Source organism: Lissotriton helveticus, chromosome 4_1 (assembly GCF_964261635.1).
Source record: "Lissotriton helveticus chromosome 4_1, aLisHel1.1, whole genome shotgun sequence".
NCBI lineage: Eukaryota > Metazoa > Chordata > Amphibia > Caudata > Salamandridae > Lissotriton > Lissotriton helveticus.
This window is the reverse complement of record NC_136063.1, coordinates 412,542,331-412,563,714: the sequence shown is the minus strand read 5'-3', so window position 1 is coordinate 412,563,714 and position 21,384 is coordinate 412,542,331. Positions and strand designations below refer to the sequence as shown.

Here is a 21,384-nt window from a genome sequence, read left to right as displayed (position 1 = left end):
GACTTGCAAGTGTGGGCACATGCCAAGTCGACATGGCAGCCCCAGGCTGCGCACAGGCTCTGCAATGGCAGGCCAGAGTTCCACTTTACAGGCTGTTTGCGTGGGTGGCACAATCCAGTGCTGCAGCTCACCAACAGCATTTGATCTATAGGCCCTGGCCCTCGCAGTGTTCGCTACTAGGGACTGACACATAAATCAAATAGGCCAATCATGGAAACACCAATCCATAACACAGTTTATACAGGAGCACCTGCACTTTACCATTGATCAGAAGTGAGGAAAGTGCGCAGAATCACCACACCAGCAAAAACTGGGAAGTCAAAAAGCAAAAAGTCAGGGGAAACACGACAAAAGATGCCAAGTCTAACACGATTTAATGTGAATCCGAGGTTGTGCATTAAGTGTAGTGTTCTTGGAGTGTGCGCTGCAGGCATTTTGTGAGTGTGCTGGCTTTGATTAGCCAGTCATCTAGATATGGGAAGACGTGGTCTAAGCAGATGTGCAGCGACTACTGCCAGGCATTTGGTGAATACTCAGAGCAGTGGTGACTCCGAATGGGAGCACTTTGAATTGGAAATGTTGTCCCGCTACAACAAACCTGAGGTATTTGCGATGAGCAGGATGTATTGGAATATGGAAGAACACATCATTAAGTCCAGAGTGGACAAAGTTGCCTTGTTGTAACAGAGGGAAGCACCTGTTGGAGAGAGACCATATGGAAGTGATCTGAATGAATGTATAGGTTTAATTCTCTGAGGTCTAATATAGGTCTGAGAGAACCATACTTTTTGGGAATCAGAAAGTAAAGGGAGTATACACCTGTCCCTTCATATTGTAATGGGATGGGTTCTATAGCTCCTTTTTCCAGAAGAGGAGATTAGACCTCTTGTTTGAGTAGGTGTATATGTTCTGGAGATAGGTTGTGTTTTTGTAGTGGAATGGTTGGAGGGTTGTTGGTAAGCTCCAGGCAATAACTAGATTGGATAATTTGTACAATCCATTTGTCTGATGTGATGGTATTCCAGACCGGGAGAAATTGAGTGCGACATCCCCAGACAGGTGTTGAATGATTGGTAGGGGAGGAAAGTCACCGTTTATTTGTGGCTGGGGAAGTACGGGTGTACTACCTCACCCTCTTTCTTTGCCATGGTTTCCCCGAAATCCACATAAAAAATAACCTCTGATAGAGGGGGATAGACTATTGCCTCTATATGACGTAGAGGACCCGTCAGTAGGCATGGTCTTTGAGCCTCCCCTGTAAAAGGAGCGGCAAAAGGAGCCAGAGTTTGATGGCATCTGCAGTGCTCCCATTGATTTGGCTACCAGAGTATCTTTTTCCAAATGAAGTGTCAACTGTAGGACCAAATAGATGTTCCTTGTTAAATGGTAAACCTAAAATGGAAGCTTGAACCTCCGGTTTAAATCCGGATACCCTTAGCCATCCGTGACGTCCAAGTAAAACGCTGGTGTTTAATAGCGCGTGAAGCAGTGTCTGCTGCATCTGGAGCACACCTGATTGAAGTGTTGGAAATAAGCTTCCCTTCCTGGAGGAGGTCATGAGCTTTAGCTTTATGCTCAGGCACATGTTGGATTAGCTATTCTAGCTCATCATAATGAGCTCGGTCATACCTTGCTAAGAGTACTTGTGTATTAGCTATTCGCCAATAATTGGCTGTTTGCGCTGCCACTCTTTTGCCTGAGGCATCTATTAATTTAGATCCTTTATCTGGAGGCGGGGCGTCTTCTGTTTGAGAATTAGCTTGTTTACGAGCATTTGATAGCACTGAAGATTCTAATGTAACCGGACCCCTGATGTAAATTGGGTCTGTAGGTGCATAATATTTTTTGTCAACTCTAGGTGTGAGGACCCTAGCTAGCACTGGATCTTTGAATACCTTATCTGCATGTTTTAACATACCTTTGAGCATAGGTAATGTATATGTAGTCTTGAGATGCACTTTGCGTCTCAAATAAGAAATCTTCCTCAAGAGGCTCCTTATGGAGCTGTACTCCATGGTACTGTGCGGCTTTATTAAGCATTTCAATGATCCCCAAATTGTCTTCTGGAGGAGAAGGCATAGATGGGTATAGGTCTGGGTCAATATTAGGATCAGTGTTCTAGTCGGCCTATCGGTCTGGAGCATTATCTTGTGGTAGATGCCTATGTGTGACCCCATCTTGATCCCCATCATCTTGATAATCTGGAGATTGTGGCTGAGGGGAATTTGTGGGTGTTATGAGCAAATTAGGATCAATGGGTGTAGAATGTGAAGAAGGTGAAAAAGGTGGTGGAGAAGTGTTAGTACCTATATTCCTTCTCTTTAGAGGGATATGATAAGAGTCCTCAAATTCTGGCTTCCTTTTTGCTGGCAACTTTGCATAAAGGTGTCCTGTTTTAGGGTAAATAGCAAGTTCTTTTTGTATGGGGTCCGTGTTAGCAGGAGGAACATCCAAACAAGGCTCCTTAGATGCTGGAGGAGCCGCTTTTTCCCTAAGGAGTGGAGATTTGGGCGCCGAGGATTTGGGCGCTGAGGACTTGGGCGCCGAGGACGAGGATTTGGCAGCCGAGGATTTGCCGACCTTGGCCCGAAGGCAGAGGAGGGACCGGAATATCTTTTCTCACGGTATGTTGACCGGGCGTGATGGCTTCCTCTATGTCGGAGTATCTCTGTTGCCGATACATTTCGTGACATCAAGCCAGACGGTCACGGAGCGTCGTATTAGATCGGAGCGATCAACAGGCTTTGCAGGTCTCTTTGTTGTGTTCGGGTGATAAACACAAATTACACATGTCATGTAGATCAGTGCAGGGGTACTCAGAGTGGCACCCGGGGCTGAAGTGGAACGGAGTCCATTCCATCTACGGTGAACTCGACCGATGTCGCTAGGCCCATAGGCCTTGCACAAGAACTTCCGATCGAAGTTTTTAGAAATCGATACAATATGCGAAGGTAGAATTACGCGGTCGAGAAAGAATACCGCCGAGTGTAGTGGATTGCGCACCGAGAGGAACCAGAGAACTGTGTCAAACCAGAGTGTAGCAATTCAAGTCCGAACCCGATAGCAGAAAAAAAACAATCTAACAATGGAGTCAATGCCCATGTGCACTATCACCGAAAGGAGGAGTCACCTACCTCGTGACTGGATAAGACTTATTCGAACAAAACAAAGTGCAAACATCCGGACCCAACACTAGATGGCAGACTTATGCAAAGCATGGTATCTACAGCTCACATGCCTCGAACAGTGGGTTTCTGGTGCAGTAACGCCCCCACTTTTTGCCAGACTTCTGAAGCACTTTAACTTGGTGTCCTGTGTCCCAGTTCATCAGGTTCCCAGGGTCTGTGTGCTTTCACAAAACTGTACCATTATACCCCCAATTAGCTCCTCTCTGGCAACATGTAAGTCCCTTGTAAAAGGTACCTTAGGTACCAAGGGCACCGTGACCAGGGAAGGCCTCTAAGGGCAGCAGCACATATTGTGCCACATTGGAGGTCCTGTACCTTAACACACACTTGCCATTGCTGGCTGCATGTTTTGGTGCAGAGAAAAATGAAGAGTCGACATGGCATGTGTGCCATGTCTGTAATCCACTGCCCTAGGGCATAGGTAAGAGACCCCTTTGGCTGGGTGCACTGTACCACTATTGATGGTACAGTTGCATGAACACTGTATCCCTACAGTGTCCAAGTACATTCTTAGACATTGTGAGTGCAGTAGAGCCATAAAGAGTATATGCCAGTGTGGATCTATTATACAATGCACTCAGAGGGCATCTTAGAGATCTTAAAGATACCTCCAGAAAAAACGACCAGCCACTGGTGGGTTCCCTGCCTGGTAAACATCAGCCTGCCACCACGAGATAGGTTTCCGAATCCCTTGGGTTGGCAGCCTTCGCTCCCTGAGCCCAGAAACAAAGCCTTTTCTGGGCTGAGGTGGTTGCACCTCTCCCAGGTCAGGAAAAGCCATCGGTGGCAGGGGAGCTTCAAAGGCCTTGCCGACTTTGTAACACAACCCTCTGCCTCTCCTGCTATCAGGAGCCGGCCCCCTCCCTGTCTCCCCTCTTTTTCAGTGGGAAGACAAGCAGGAAAAATTAGAACAGCCCAGAAGGTGTGCCCACCTCTGCCAATCCCACCCCTGAAGTGGGAGGAGGAGACGTGTAGACCACTCCAGGCAGCAAAGATTAAACTGATGTTGGGTTAATTAATATAAGCTCGCTGTATTTATACAAAGTCATAATACTCACTAGGCGAACACGGAAAAACTTTGCTGTAATTTCACAATACTATATAACTAACTACGCGTATGCAGCATTTTTAATCCACACCGCTATGCAATATAATGAGAGAATATTGAATCCTAGGACCGAACACTGCTGCGTGGGGCTTCAGATTATGTCCTAGACTGATTTGATAATGGCGCATGTTGGACCGCTGAGGGTTAAGATCACGAGAGGTTGTAAACCGCACCGCAAAGTTCAAATATGCAAGTATCACCTTGGGTCAATCACAGTGAGCAGGCACCCATGGGGAGGTCCGCATACACAAAATATGGATAATAACATATGCTGAGCCTGGATAAATTTCCTTTAATGGAAAGTGCTATGTAATCCATGTGGCTTATAAGCCACTGAATTTAATTACTCAAGCTACATTTTTGTTGTCACGCTGACAAGCTGCAGGAACGCGCCCTTTGTTCTTTAGGTTAATCATCTTAAAGTATATAATACTGAGATTGGAAATACATATCAATTTACTGAAATAATGAATAGAGCATGAACATGTATTCAATAAAATGCATGTGTGTGTGTGTGTGTATATATATATTATCCCTTCATGTTGAAACTGGGTTAATAAAACATCTTGCCTGCATTTAGAGGTCAGTCTCTCCTTCGCCGTGTGGAAGTGGCAGGAGTTTGCTGATCTTGATGTGTATGTATATATATATATATATATATATATATATATATATATATATATATATATATATATATATATATCACTTTGCATTTCGTATTTTGCACAATGTATAGGGCTGTGTACCGAGTTAACGAGGCTAGAACATTGCAGCTATATAGAATGTTATTACAACTAGTAACAGCATGAGTATCAGTGGCACTATTGTAACTACATTATTATATCAGATCTCTGATAACAGTGGCAACCACTTGATTTAGAAGTAGATAAAGTGAGTAATGGTTAGACAGAAATCAGAGACAATTGTTGCCAGTATAGAAGTCTAGCCATTTTTACCCAGGACTTTTAAACATACATCATGGTTATGTTTTTTTTTTTTTTATAATTTGCCGCTCTAGGATATCAGAGAAATCAACATTGACACCAAATATTTTTACTGTCAACATTTCAGTTTTGTATACATGAGTAGTTCAAGGCATTTATGCTTCATAAATTTATGATGTATGCAATTCAGAGGCATATCAAGTAGTCACAGATTGTCAATGCATTTATACTGGCATAATATACTCACATAGGAGACTTGTGACAAATGTCTTAGCAACAATTTTTTCGTCAAACATGATGTAGAATAAGTCCACCGATGCACTAAGAATGGATTTTTTAACATTGATTTTTTAACATTTATTTATAGCGGAAACAAATTCAATAGCAATTAGTGAACAATACTGTGTATAATGTGTTTTAGCAATCCTGAGCCTATCTATACATTTGTGCAGATGCATTTATTTATCTATGTATTTTAAGATGTACAACAACACTCGGCACTTTAGAAGTATGTCTTCTATGTTTATGGGGAGTCACGTGACTTCATGGGTGGTACTTAAAACTATGTCAAACATACATTCCACTAAGTGATCAAGGCTGCTTAGTCAGTCGAAACGCGTTGTGACGGTTCCAGGTGAAAAATAATAAAAAGCATCTCTTGCCAAACTGAAGGGGTGTTCGTGCTGGTGCTTCATCGCCGTGAGGAGGTTGAAAGAAGCCATTTGTTTGATAGATATATATATATATATATACACACACACACACACACACACACACAACTATGATACAACAATGACTCCGGGAATGAAGAGTTTAAGTTGTGTAAAATTGGAAGGTATGCCCGGCCTGATAATGCTTTGTTACATGTCAACTACTCTTTCGGACTGCATGGTATACTAATTAGAGCACCCACCAAATAAACGAATAATTAACAATACCAACAAAATAAGTTTTAATGTATGCAATGTACTAAGCACCAACACCAAACTGAGCCCCTGACCAAACATTACTCACAACCCACCAGATTTAAGATACGCATGGCAATGTCGATCGATCTAGTAAGAAACCTGCTCTAAATCACTTCCTTTAACTGTTAATCTCACTTAGACTTTCCCTCACTAAAATCACGGCCACATCTCAGCAGAAGGCTTATATGCAACCTTTGTGCATTCGCAGCGGAGTTATGTTAACTTTGCGCACAGTGGGAAATGTCTTTCCTCACTTTCACTTATGGTGATGGTTCCGCACTAAAATAGAATTGATAACGAAGATTGCTTATGATTAATTTATTCTCTCTTCTGGATACAGCCTTGAGAAAGCCCCAGGCTCAATAGACACAGGGAGTGAACCATGTGTTGGCTGTTTTTGGATATGGATCCAATATTCTGATAACAAAAGTGGAGATATGAACATACTGACATGAATTAGACTGATTTCTAATGAAAAAACACTCCTACGCTCTGGAGATCCTTTAAGGACTCCTGTCTTTGCGGTGATACTAATGTGTCAAAGGGTTTCCAAGGCATGCGTCCGACGTCACTCAAGGAAGGCTTTAGGCACAAATGGTCAGTAAAGCCCACGGAAAATAAACAAGCATTTACAATGCAATGGTTTTGCCTTTGCTAAAGTTTGAGCTATTGGCAATGCTCTTGACATTATTTTTATTTATGTTTTTTATAACATAAATAAATGGCATTGTCATTTGCAATGCCACTAGCTTTATCTTTCGCAAATGACACCCACAAACACCTACAGAGAGCCCCCCCAACACACACCCACACATCAACTAAAACCTCCCCATATTCAGAACAGCAATAAGACTCGAATGCCCTGAAATCTGAACAGACACTTGTTTGTAAAGCCTGCCTGTGAAAGTAAACCTCAAACTCCTTTTGTACGAGTGGGTGTACTGCTTACTTGTAAAATTGTCCCTCCTAAATTGAAATGAAAGTACTCCATGATGGAGGTGGACCAGTACACCAAACATCTAATAGAATGAGGCGACACTGCCATCCTCGCGTGCACACAGCTTGTATACTTTATCAAATTAGTACCAATATGCATACGTCAGTTGTGCTCTTAGGGCAGATCAATTAAGAGGGGGCAGTGAGTGAATACGACATGATGCAGCTGACTGGAAAGAACGCGGACTGGTAAACGGAACAAGCCCTCTAATACGAGAACGTATTAAATGTATAATTCCACAAATGTGGCACGAGAACATCAACTGTAAGCCAAAAGTTAACAGCATTGGTAAAACGGTCAAATTGAATGCAAAAGAGACTAATAATAAAAAAATGAACTAACACCACGATACTGGCGCGCCTGTGAAAGGTGGACAGTCGTAAAGGGGCAGTGCTAAAGTAAGGAATTGTTAGGAGTTGCATTTGAGGGCGCGAGCTGTGCCAGGCGCTGGCAGGAAGTGCCCCCACCTTCTCCCAGTGCCTGGCTGCACCTCTGCCCGGTCCCTCCACTGAAGCACCCACCGGTGGTCGGAGGGCCGCGTTACACTCCTTTGGGGGAGGAAAGAGTGAGCAAATATTGGCGGCACATGGGGGCGCTGACACGGGGCACATTGTTCCCCCGCTGGCCCGTCACTTCCCCATTTGCGCTGGGACTACTACAATGCCTCCATCCCGCACCTCAGCCGAAGATACCCCTCTCCCATCCGGGGCACACTCACATATCTTGCCCCTGAGGCTCTACAAAATGCGGGGGGTCTCCCAGCTGCCCCCGTCTTCCTCCGCCATGACCAGACTTCAGATTCTAGCTTGCCGACACACACCAACTTCAGGCCATTGGAAACCCAGCCGCGCGCCACCTCGCCCCATGCCTGGCGTCACCGCCCTCCTGCACCGTGCACCAGGTTCCGCCCCCAGCGCCCGACCACGCCCCCCCAGGCGCCTCACCGCGCTGCCATAGGTGGGAAAGGGCAGGGCATTCAGTGACAAAATATCCCTGACCTGCGCTGTGTTTATACCGAACACTTCCGCCTGACCTGTTTGTGGTGGCTTAGGTTAGTGCAAGCACAGTCTGCAGGAAGTTTGTGCACCTGGTTGCAAAAACAAATGAAAAGACAGTATTAACCCTTTAGGTGCTGCCGTCGGCCAACGGTCGTCACGGGCACTACCTCCCCAGTGCTGCGTGCGACCGCTGGACGTCCAGTTCAGCACTGGATAATGGACAGCGCAGCACTGGGGAGGTTTGTTTACGAGCTCCTAAGGTGTTAAAGTCACACTCGCATTTTTTAGGCTAATAGCTATCAGTCAGTTGTATAACTTCAGAGTAGGGTTGTGTCGTGATAAAGCAACCCCAACGCGTAGAGAAACCTTAAACGAAACCAGATGAAACGTGATCCTTCTCTCCAGCCACGTTAATTGACAAAGTAAGAATCCAAGCTGTACAAAGGTTCTATCAGACCTAAGATGAAAGCACATTCTAAATATTATTAAAGGCAAACATCAAAACAAGAGCACACATTAGTACAGGTTGTCACCAAACGATGCAGGCTGCTTTCTGCTCTCCACTCCTCCTCCTCCTCCCGATGACGCGGCGGAGGCTCGGTCGGCTGGGCCAATCCCAGCGCGGCCCTGGCTGGAGGCAGACGGCTGCTTCCTTCGGCTTCGGGGGCCGCGGTGGGAAACAAAGGGACAATGCTGGGTCTTGTGTGCACAAATGTTTTTTTCTTTACTTGGACACCTCGGCGCAAGTGAGGTGGGGGGTCCAAAAAATCGACAAAGGACGATCGGCAAAGGCAACTGCCGGCAAAGGATGATCGGCAAAGGCAACTGCAATGAGGGCGGGTGCCGGCAATGCCAGACCAGATTCGGGGGCGTTCCCATGAACAGGCTTTCGGCTGACGTAGCCAAAAGGGAAAAATTCTCGGGAACGCCCCCGAATCTGGTCCGAGATTGACGGACAGAGCCTTCTCCCAATGGCTAGCCTCCATTTATGGAGCTAGCCAATGGGAGGAGGGGGCAGATACCCGACCCCACAGAGCAAAACATAAGATGTTGCTAGCGCATGCGTACTTCGTACGCATTGGCTAGGCAAAACCTAAAAAGGACACAACAAGGAGACAATTCCAGAGTCAACCACTAGATGTCAAAATAATACACAGCATGTGAATCCAGAAAACATTCATGTTGCGAAACACCCACTGTAGTTATTTAAAATGTTATCTTACTACCTAGTTTGTGTTTATCAGCAAATGTACGAATCATCTAAATTTTCCATGAGAATTTTGGAAGTCATCATATGTAGATGGAGAACTAGCTTACGATAGCAATAAAAAGCAGGTATATACCCAGTGTTTGAAATGCGCAAACAATTGGATTTACAGAACATTCAGTATGATGCAGTGGAGCAGCACAACTCATACAAATCATTAAATCACATTTGAGAAAAATTGTATTATGCATTACTTACTTTTTGGGCATCTTCATGTCTTTCAAAGCTGACAAAGCCGAAGCCTTTTGATTTTCCAGACTCATCAGTCATAACCTTCACACTCAAAGCTGGACCTACAAAAATAGTCACCCAAGCAAATATGGTTTGAGATCAACAATTTTTGGCTACAGAGCAAGAAACAACTGTAGAAGGAAGTTACTTATAATGCAATTTCTAGGGTACAGGTAGGCTCAGATCTTTTCACCATGTACCACACCACCTCATTGCATTCTCTCAAGGATACCCAATAGGACACCATCCCTGTTGTGTTAGGTACTACACCCTGAAAAGAATCAAAGAAGCAAGCAACAAAATTCTCAGCAGAAAAGGTAGATGTACTGCAAATGAACAGACAAGTATGGAAACTGCGTAAATACTACACCAGCATTGACCCACCCCATGAAATTTGATTTGAATGTGGAAGTATGGGAGTTTTTTATAACACTTCTTAAATGATTAGCTCATCCATGGCTGAATATTTGATATTGCACGCAACATCGTGAAATTGTAAATTTTGTAAATACCTTTACATGAATACTGCACACTAAGTAATGGCGCGGACGCTTGATCAATGAAAATATAATTGTCCTTTGTTTATTTCAATGAAGTGAATTGACGCGCAACCCAACACAAAATAAAATGGCGAAGTCTTACTTTCTGTTTGTAGCGGTCGAGAAAGGCTCACGCCGAAACGCGTCCCGCTTTTTCATAAAATCAAACTTTGATTCTTCATCCGAGAGTGCGAAGTACGAGCGATATGTATGTGTGCGTATATATATATATATATATGAGAAAGGAAATGGGGACTGAAGGTTTGCCCCCCCCACACTCTTTTTGCCCTCATTTTGACTACTAGGTACTTTTTTTAATGGCTCTGAAATGCACGGAGCCCTGCTAAACAGGACTCTGTGCATGTGCGCAGACCCATAAAATGGTGTATGTTTAATTGGCTTGTACCTAGGGTCTGCAGTTTGAGATGTCTAGCCAACTGGAGTAGTGTGGCTCACTGGTTAGAGGCGGCAGGCCTGAGAGCAGAAGTCAGCCTGGGACCAGGGCTCAATTCCCGACGCGGCAGGGTCGTGGACCTTGGTCAGCGGACTCGATAATTCTCGCTTCGGTGCTTACTCTAATCAGGGGTTCCACTCGGCAACTCTGGGCATTAGCTTGCCTAATCTCCACAACGGCCCCACCAATTCCGGGGATGCCTGGCTCCACCTTGGGGACTCCCAGCAAGGGACCATCCCACAGGGAAAGCCAGGACGGGTTCCCCAGAGTTATACAGCGCCGGGACGCCCCGTTGCTGGGGCAGCTGTGCGCTTTACAAGTATACTACATTTACATTTACATTTACAACTACAGTACTAGTTGTGCCTGCAGAAGTACGACAGGGAAAAAGATGGCTCCTCGTCTGCTGCTGCAGACTGAAAGGGCACTTTAAAACTGCTAACAACTTTGCCATTCAAAGTAATGATAAAGCCCAAACCTCCCTTTTTAGTTTTCGGCTTTAGATGGCACATGCAATCTCTCGAAAGAGGCATGTTGCATATACTTTGTGGGCTTCAGCCCGCCCATAGGCATCCCACTAGCTGGCTTCATCTTCGCTTGCCTATTCTTTCTCCCCATTTGCCCAAGGCATACATTTGTCATGCCTCTTCCAGTGTGTACCCTGCCAAGAGAGTAGGGACTAAAGTACAATATCCCTCCACTGATCTCATTTTATGACAGTTTTAGAGACTTTTTGGGAGAGTTTACGAGAGCTCCATAGGAGCGCTGTGCTTTTACTTGCTCCGAGAACCATTATAAACATTGTTCCTGTTTTAATTTGCTCTTGAAGCACTGGGACCAGAAGAATGGAGGCTTTCGTGCTGCAGCTACTATAGAGGACACACAAAAACCTGTTTGATCTCAGTGTGGTCTTCCATGTATGTTGCCATAAACTGGCTATGCAATGCTGAAGCACATTGACAAAGCCAATAGATCTCACATTGCCGAGACTTTTTGGATTTCTCAATGCTAGTTAATGTGTGAAGTCACCCTACGGCAGGCCTAACGAGCCCTAAGGCAGGGAGCTGTATGTTAACTATTGGAACATGTGCGTTTACATGTTCCTGCAGTAAAATCCTCGAGTTGTCATTTTTACTGTAGAAAGGCGACCAATTGGCAGGTACAGAGCTACAGCTGGAACCCTAGCCCTGCTAACTTCTGAATGGGACTACTAAGGTTGGCACTGTTTGGTATCAAACGAATCAGTATAATGAATCAGATTCAACGGTTACATTATTTTAATGTCACTGATGGGCAAAGTGCAACTTTAGAAGTTGCAACTTTAGTTGTTCATTGTTTCCAGTGCCTGTTTACTGATACAAACAGGGCTTGTACAGCGGACAACTTTCTGCCTGTCTGGGGATACCTGCTAACAACTGCCAGGAAAAGAGACAAAAGGGAAGCTGGGTTTCTGGTGCAGCAATCCCACCCCCCCACCACACACACACACACACTTTATGCCTTACTACTGATCCACTTTGACTTGATGTGCCCCGAGTCCCTGCCAATCAGGTTCCCAGGGCCTGTGATCTTTCCCAAAACTGTGCCTTGTACCCCCCATTCGGCACCTCTCTGGCCACGTCAGTCCCTATAGCAAGGGAAGGGCTGCAGCACCTATTGTGCCACCCTAAGAGGCCCCATACCTTTACACCCCCCCCCCCTATTTTAGGCTGCGTGTTTTGGTGCAGAGCAAAGTGAAGAGTCGCATAGGTCAGCCACCCCTCTAGCTGGGTGCACTATACAGGTGGTGAGGGGTACAGGTGCATGAGCCCTGTAACCCTACAGGGTCTAGTTCAATTCTTGGACCTTGTAAGTGCAGTAATGCCATTAAGACTATATGGTGCTGGGAGTTTGTCATTAAGAACTCCACAGCACCATAATGGTGTTACTGAAAACTGGAAAGTTTGGTATAAAACTTCTCAGCACATTAAACCCACACTGATGTCAGTGTGGAATTTAATGAAAAATGCACTCAGGTCATCTTCGAGATGCCCCCTGAAACACGACCATCCTCTGGTGGGTTCCCTGACTGGTAAACACCAGTCTACCACCACAAGACATGTTTCTGAACCCCTGGGGTGGGAGCCTTCGCTCCCTGAGCACAGAAACAAAGCCTTTCCTGGGCAGAGGTGTTCACACCTCCCCTAGGCCAGGAGGAGCCATCTGTGGTAGGGGAGCTTCAAAGGCCTTGCCGCCTTTATAATGCGACCTCTAGCCTATCCTATCAGGAGCAGGCCCCCTTCCTGTCTCCCCTTCTTTTCAGCGGGAAGACAGGCGGGAAAATTTAGCCAGCCCAGAAGGTGTGCCCACCTCTTCCAAACCCACCCCTCGGGTGGGGAAGGAGGGGTGAGGCCCACTCTTCAGTACCCGCCACCTTGCAGATGGTAGGTGTGAGAAAGTGCCATCTTTCTTGCATGGTATGCCCCAACTTTTTGCTGAATTGCTGATGTACTTTGAGTTTGCACTGGGTTCTGCCAACCAGGTACCCAGGGCCTGTGTTCCTTCCACAAAACTGTGTTGAAACCTAAAACCAATTGGCATCTCTGGCCACAGGTCAGCCCCTGATGAATGGTACCCTAGGTACCCAGGGCACTGTGACCAGAGAAGACCCCTAACTGCTGCAGCACTTTTTGTGCCACCCTTAGGGGCCCTGTACCCTGACACACACACACACACACACACACACACACACACCCACCCACTGCCTTTGCAGGCTGAATGTCTTGGTGCAGAACTAACCAGAGTCGACACTGCACAGATCCCCGTGTGTCATGCCCACAAACACTACCCTGGCATACCTCAGTCACCCCTCTAGCTGGGTGCACTATGCCAGTAGTGCGAGCACAGGTGCACGAACCTTGTGCCCCTACACTACCCAGGGCCATTCCTAGGCACTGTAAGTGGAGTGATGTCATTAAGACTATATGGTGCTGGGAGGTTGTCATTACGAACTACACAGCACCATAATGGCTACACTGAAGACTGAGAAGTTTGATACCTAACTTCTCAGCACATTAAACCCGCACTGATGCCAGTGTGGTATTTAATGCCGAATGCACGACAGAGGGCATCTTAGAGATGCCCCCTGAAACCTAATCAACTCCCAGTGTCCCGACTGCGTGGCTACCAAGGCTGCCACCACCAGACATGTTTCTGGACCCCTGTGTCAGGAGCTTGCCGCTCTCGGGGGGCCTGAAACAATGCACATCCTGGGACGAGGTGCCAAGCCTCCTCCCCCAGGATGGGCAGGGGAAGCTTCAAAGGTATGCCGCCCTTGTAAGCATCTCCAGGCCACTAGCTGTTCTCAGCAACTGGCCCCCACCGGTTCTGACCCAAACTCTGGCGGGAAGACAAGCGAGGAAAGGGGGTGTGCCAGCCTCTGCCAACTCCACCCCTCAGGTGGGAGAGGCGAGGTGAAGCACAACTCCGGGCTACCGCCATCTTGAGGATGAGGAACCCTACCCAATCAGAGCTAGGCCCTTGCCCCCTACCACAGGAGAGGAGCAGGATAGGGGGTGTATTCCCCCCCCCCCCCCCCGGACAGGGACCCATTGGTCCCTGCCCTTGCCCTACCTGTAACGCCCCTAAATTTACTAGGCACCTTGAACCTTCCTTCCTCAGATCCAGATTTGAAACAAGAAAGAACAAGGATGACCTGCCGTGCAGCTGCTAACAAGAGGACAACACCAACTGACTTGGCCCCAGCCCTACCGGCCTGTTGATCCTTGACCCTGCTAAACCCTGGAGTCTCCTGCCCGGCCTGTGCCTGAGTAAACAGAGACCACGAGGACGTCCCCATGGCGATTGTGACCACAAATGCAATGCCCAAGGGCCCTCCTCAACGAGTGTTGACCCTGTGCCCCATGGGAACAGACCAGCCCGAACTGCCAAGCCAGGTCCTCCCTGGAATGGAAACAAGCATCCTACGACTGTTTTTGGGCTTTCAGCCCTCATCAGCCAGGATAGCTTGATTCCAGTGGCATGGAGAGCACGGGACTCACGCCTGAGCATACCCGTCACACTCGGGGTGACAAATGCAAAAACAGTGGATGGACAGAATGCAGAGCATTCTGGATTTAGGCCCAGATCGCTGTACTGGGGTGAATGTATGACATTGTTCTGCATTCTGTCCATCAACTGTTTTTGCATTTGTCACCCCGAGTGGAATGGGTATGCTCAGACGCGAGTCCCATGCTCTCCACACCACTGGAGTCAAGCTATCCTGGCTGAAGACGGCTGATAGCCAGAAACCGGTCCTAGGATGCTTGATTCCGGTCCAGGGAAGACATGGCTTGGCAGTTCGGGCTGGACTGTTCCCATGAGGCACAGGGTCAAGGCTGATTTGCATATGGCCATGTCTGAACTGGGGTGGTGTGGTGAGCAGAAAAACGACGAATTTAGGCTCAGATCTCTGTACTGGGGTGAATGTATGACATTGTTCTGCATTCTGCCTATCAACTGTTGTTTTTGCATGTATCTTTGAGCCCAGCACTGAACCTGAAAAGTAATCTTAACCGTGATTTATTGCTAACTCAATTTTCCACATCTTTGTTGTGAACTTGCCTTCACCAACCAGTCATGCAGATAGGGATAGACGTCGATTCTCTCCTTCCAAGGGATGGTGCTGCTACTGCTGCTAAGCACTTATTCCAAAGGACAAGACCATGAATTCGCAGTGGGTTTTTTCGTGGACGAACCAGTTATCTTTTGAATGCTTGGTTAGTAGGGGTGTGGAGATAGGCATCTTTTAAGTCTATCGTTGCCATGTATCCCCATTTTGTAGTTGCGGGATTACTTCTTGTAGTGTTGATATCTTGAAATGCTGCATGTGAATGAAACTGTTCATGAATCCGAGATCTAGGATTGGTCTCAAAAAGAGATCTTGCTTTGGTACCAAAAAATAAGGGGATTCGTTTCCCTTGTTGTTACCTTCTCTATTCCTGTGGTTTTTTTTAGGAGCTCCTTTATTTCCTCCTTCAATCGTAAGTGTTCTGTTCTTTAAAACTTTTTTTCCTTTGGTGGAGATTTTTGTCAGTTCTATACAATAGTCGTGGCGTGATCCATTTTAAATCCAATTGCCTATAGTCATGTTTTCCCACCATAGTGGGTAATGAGCTATTCTGTCTCTCACTGGTGCTGTGTGGGGGTTCTTCCTTGTGGGAAAATCACTTGGAGTTTGCTCTTCTCCCTCTTGAGCATTGTCCCCTGGCTCTCTCTGCCACGCAATGACTACTTTGGTTGTTGCTGCCAGGATTGGTACCCGGACTGCTGGCTAGACTGCTGTCCGTTGCTTGCTGTTGATGCCCTGTTGAGAAGACCCCTCTTCCTGTGGGTTTTCAGAGGTTAAATCCTCCTCTTTTGGAGGTGCCCCCATGTTGCAAGGCTCCCATAGCTCTAGTAGTTTCATTGTCCCCCATTTGCTGTAGGGACTTATCTACTTTCTTCCAAACAGGGTGTCTCACGTGATTATAATAATTTGTACTTCCTATTTAAATCCTGAGATTCTGAGACAGGTGTGCCTTCTTAGTGTTGTACCTGTGCACATATGTCTGATGGCTGTATCCGCTGCATCAAGAGCGGAATTCAGATCAGTGTTTGCCAAGTTTTTCTGCTCCTCTATGATGGATTTTGCTCTTTTCTTTTCCTTCTCGGGGAGTTTGTTAATTAGTTTCTCAATGTTGTCCCATTGTTGGTGGCCTCCTCTGAGGGCATTAGAGTTCGCCATGCATCATTGCGTTGCCTCCTTTTCCATCTTACTCTTTACCATGTCCATTCTCCTCCTTTACCTCAATGGACGTGGGCCAGTGGAGGAATGTGCGTTTCTACTCCTTGCTTCGGTAACAATGATGGAGTCAGCCACCATGTTCACTTTAATGTATTTAGGGTCCCTTGTGAAGGCTGTGGACTTCTTTTTGACCCTTGGGGTTATTCCCTTTGCTGAGACAGGCTCCCTGAAAACCTCCTTTCCCTGGTACACAATGCTTGGCAGCATTGGAAGGTACTGTGTACATTTCATGGCTGGTGTTCGGCCTCTTTGGTAGTGGAGGGTTTAGCAGCAATTCTGAACTCGTTTAGCGCCTAGTGGAACTCTTCGTTGAAGGTGTACCACCAATTCTGCTTCTAGGAGTCTTCTTTTTGTTCACCACGAGGGCCCTTTCGGCGTTAGAAGCCGGGGAGATCCTCTTCTTGGGTGTGATGGATTCTGCCTCCGAAGGTATGGTCTTATCCTTCGCGGCCTCTCTTCTGACATTTGTCTTCGATTTCAACATTTTCCACTGGGGTTCTTCTGGCTGCAGCGGACCCAGTCATTTTCTTCTATGCCTGAGCTACATTTTTGCTCCTTCTTTGAGGCCCTTGGTATCGGAGGGTTGAGGGGTTTTGGTTACCTTCGACGTCTTTGCGGTATGGCTCTTCTCTGCATCCCCTTCGAGGATCTCGACATGAGATCCTGTGAGTGTTGATTCTGCAGTCACCCCCTGTTCGCTTGAGAGCCCCAAGTCCCTCAGCGATACCTGTTGAGGGACTTGGGGAGCACCAACGAGCATAGCTGTGTGGTGCTCCTCCCTCTGTTTTCCACAGGCCTTGAGTTTTCAACACGAATACAGCTCAGGCCTTGCAGTCCTTATCCATGTGATCCCTCAACAGGTCGAGGTTACAGACGTCGTGTGCATCTCATTGAGCAAAATTGTGGTGGCAATTAGGGAAAACTTAGAAAGGGGCATTTTCAATGGCCCCTACCTTGCCTCATTTCAGTCCATCTGCGACGTCGTTGCTCCGTTGGGGATACCCTGATGGGGAAAGGTGGCCTAAGGTCTCTCCCTTTCCAGTATCGTCTTGATCGAATAGAATGTTTTTCTCCTAAATTCCAAGATTTTGGGGGAATTTCATCCAAAACTTTGAAGTCTCTTCACTTGCTTACAGACTCTACAGCGGAAAACAAATGTAAAGATAGCTACCACGCACATGAACTTCGGGGGTGCAGTCTGACATCACACAAGGGGCGTCTAGCACCAAATGGTGGTCGACGCCCCATGAAACAAGCATTTACAATGCAACGGTCTCGCCTTTGCAAAAGTTAGCGCTTTTGGCATTGTAAATGACAAATGTTTTATTTATGTGTTGGTTTTGGAAACAGATAAATGGCATTGTCATGAGCAGTAGAGAGCGAGTAGTAGAGAGTGAGTAGTAGAGAGAGTAGTAGAGTGAGTAGTAGTGAGTAGTAGAGAATGAGTAGAGAGTAGTAAGTGAGTAGTAGAGTGTGTAGTAGAGTAGAGAGTGTGTAGTAAAGAGTAGTGAGTGTGTAGTAGAGTAGTGAGTGTGTAGTAGTGAGTGTAGTAGAGAGTAGTGACTGTAGTAGAGAGTGAGTAGTAGAGAGAGTAGTGAGTAGTAGAGAGTGTGGAGTAGAGAGTGGAGAGTGTGTAGTAGAGTGTAGTAGAAAGTGAGTGTGTAGTAGAGTAGTAGAGAATGTGTAGTAGAGTAGTAGAGAGTAGTAGAGGGTGTGTAGTAGAGTGTGTAGTAGAGCGTGTGTGTAGCAGAGTGTGTAGTAGAGTGTAGTAGAGTGTGTAGTAGAGAGTGTGTAGTAGAGAGTGTGTAGTAGAGAGTGTGTAGTAGAGTGTGTAATGTAGAGTGTGTAATGTAGAGTGTGTAATGTAGAGTGTATAATGTAGTGTGTAGTAGAGAGTGTAGTAGAGAGTAGTGACTGTAGTAGATAGTGTGTAGTAGAGAGTGTGTAGTATAGAGTGTGTACAAGAGAGTAGTGGCTGTAGTAGTGAGTGTGTAGAGAGTGTGTAGTAGAGTGTGTAGAGTGTGTAGTAGAGAGTAGTGACTGTAGTAGAGAGTGTGTAGTAGTGTGTAGTAGAGAGTAGTGACTGTAGTAGAGTGTGTAGTAGAGAGTGTGTAGTACAGTGTGTAGTAGAGAGTAGTGACTGTAGTAGAGAGTGTGTAGTAGAGTGTGTAGTAGAGAGTGTGTAGTAGAGTGTGTAGTAGAGTGTGTGGTAGAGAGTAGAGTGCGTAGCAGAGAGTAGTGACTGTAGTAGAGAGTGTGTAGCAGAATGTGTAGTAGAGAGTAGTGACTGTAGTAGGGAGTGTGTAGTAGAGAGCAGTAACTGTAGTAGAGAGTGTGTAGTAGAGAGTAGTGACTGTAGTAGAGAGTGTGTAGTAGAGAGTGTGCAGTGATTTGAGTTTTACATCAAATTAAAAACGGGAACGGAACAAACTCATCCTATACATTTTTGTGGTAGGTGCCCACGCATATAGGGTTAAATGATGCGTTAGATGCCACAGGTCCCACCAACACGCTTCCTTTATGATAGGAGAATGCCCAACATCACGGAGATTTGCTCTCTGCTCTTCCTGGATATTTGTATTTTCAAATATATAATGTTATCCTGCTAAACGAAGACGATGCTCAAACTATAAAAGAAGAGGGTTTCACAGATATGTTAGTCCTTCCGGGCAAACGAAATGACCCAAAGAAAGATCAAGTGACAGTTTAGAGCTCCAAGTGAGTCTTAATAAAATCAGTGTCTGGAACGCATAGCATCAAAGACGAGCGGGGCATCAAACTGCAGTGTCATTCAATCAAAGCTTCAAGACTTCTGAGCGCTAGCCGAGAATTATTTTTTGTGAAGCACTAATCACTGTGGAAGGTGCCCCTGCTATCCCAGATGTGAGAAGTCAGTCTGATATAAAAATAAGCAGTATTTGGAATGAATGTATTTGGCAGGGGGAAGGTGGGGCGGCGCAAGACCGTACTGACGAGTGAACAGGAGCCATTTTGTACCGAGTGATTCTGCCTGTGTGCATGTAGACAAACCAGGCAGCAGCATGAGCATGTGATTCGGTAAATAACGAGAGTTCGTCAAAATATGACGGCCTCTTTAAAAAAGGTGTCGTTCTTTAAAATGTGAAGGCTTGGTGTTAATGCTGCACGTTATCGCTCTGCACTGAGAAGGTTTTCTACAACTGGTAGCGCACATATTTCAAAGTGTTTTCATACACAAAAAAGAAAAAAAAAACACTTTGCGTTGTTGTAGCTGCTGCTTGCTACATGTTGGAATGTGTGTTCCAGCGGAGTTTCTTCAAGTTCCCGCCGGGCTGCCTGCGACGACCCGGAAGCGGTTGGGCAGCCGGCCAATCGCAGCGTGGCCCCAACCGGAAGTCCCACCCCCATCGCGGCGCGAGAGAGAAGCCACTGTCCGAGGAGCCCAGAGGGCTCCTGATCGAGTCCCGGTCACGAGATGGGGGACCGGGTGAAGAGCGGCCGGGCGCATGAAGAAGGCGGGGCTCTCATGTGGTGAGAGTGCCCCGCAAAGCGCAACCGCCGCCCGAGAGGCACGCCGAGCACCGCCAGAACAGGTGAGTGTGTTGCGGAGGAGGAGGGGTGAGTGGGGGTGGGGTGTGCGCGTGTGTCTGTTGTAGTGTGTCTGTGCGTGCGTGTCTGTCTGCACGTGTGTCTGTTAAAGGGGGGGGTGCGTGTGTGTGTGTGTGTATGCAGTGTGTGTATGTGCGCATGCGTGCGGGAGCCTTTCTGTGCATGGGAATAGCAGGGACGGCGACGCGACGTGCGCGCTCACGAGCTACAATCTCCAGGAGGACAAGCTCGTCACAGTCTGCAGTCTACATTCCCCGGAAAGTGGCGACATAAGTTGTCTCCCTAGACAGCAAAAGCTTTGCTTTTGCTTTCGTCTAGGCGAGACCTAAAAAGTGTTATCTGTTTTGAAAGAGTACAGAAATCCTGGCTTTGGTACCCAACGTCCATCAGTATTAAAGACAATAAGGGGAATGAAGGCTGCGCAAAATTAAGTGAGAGGCCCTATAACTCCATTGCATAACATTCCATTGGGTAGTAGAAAAAAATATTTTTTTAAAAGCTCTTAGAAATGGCAGGTGTCACTTAAATCGCTATTTAAAGGTAAATATTATTCCTGCTCCCCAAGGTGTAACTAACCATCATCAACATTGAGTATTCAGTCAGGCCACTTCACAGACAAAAAGGAGTCATGATGTAAAGGCGTGAAGATTTTCCCTCGGAAACCTGGTGCAACATTTCCAAACTTAGGCGGCATTTGTGACGGCAGGGCAGTTTACAACACGAATGCAAGAAAAATATCCCATATAGTAGGCTTTGTGCAAACATTCTCATCAAAATCCACTTTTCTTCTCTTGCAAAAAATGTCTTGTGAGAACCTTCTAGTGGAAAAATTTTTTAAGAAGGAATATCTACCAACTGGCAAAGACATACAAAGTTTACAAAATGTATCGACCTTCGCGAATCGCTAAGATTGTAATCATCTTGGGTGAGATTCAAATTTTGCCCACCTCGATTCAGCATGTGCCTATTGATGTAATCAGCGGAGTAGTAACGGTGCCATGGGCTCTAGTGCACACAAAAAAATGCCCTCTGGACACTGGTTGAGAAGAAAACTCCATAATTAGCAGGGTTCAGTTGGTCCCTCGAGCCTCTGGGCCTCGGTGCCACTGCTCCTGCCACTCCATTGATAGCTACAACCTTGAATATACTGCATTTCCTTTTTCGACAATTAGGGGTTTAAGAAGGCACACATCTAAAACTTGTACATAGAAGAAAATCTGAATAGGAACATAAAATACCACTAATAGTTGAGTCAGTTCCTAGAATCTTGGTTTCCAC

At 46.3% G+C, this 21,384-nt stretch overlaps 1 protein-coding gene across 2 annotated transcripts in view; it reads right to left on the bottom strand.

The window, feature by feature from the left end:
- The window catches only part of PABPC1 (poly(A) binding protein cytoplasmic 1), a 486,449-nt gene that overhangs the window by 322,952 nt on the left and 142,113 nt on the right, over positions 1-21,384 (bottom strand). For both annotated transcript variants that reach the window (XM_078686948.1, XM_078686946.1), the window contains exon 6: positions 9,669-9,763. In XM_078686948.1, coding sequence (XP_078543074.1) covers positions 9,669-9,763 — 95 coding nt within the window. The remainder of the gene's footprint in view (positions 1-9,668; positions 9,764-21,384) is intronic.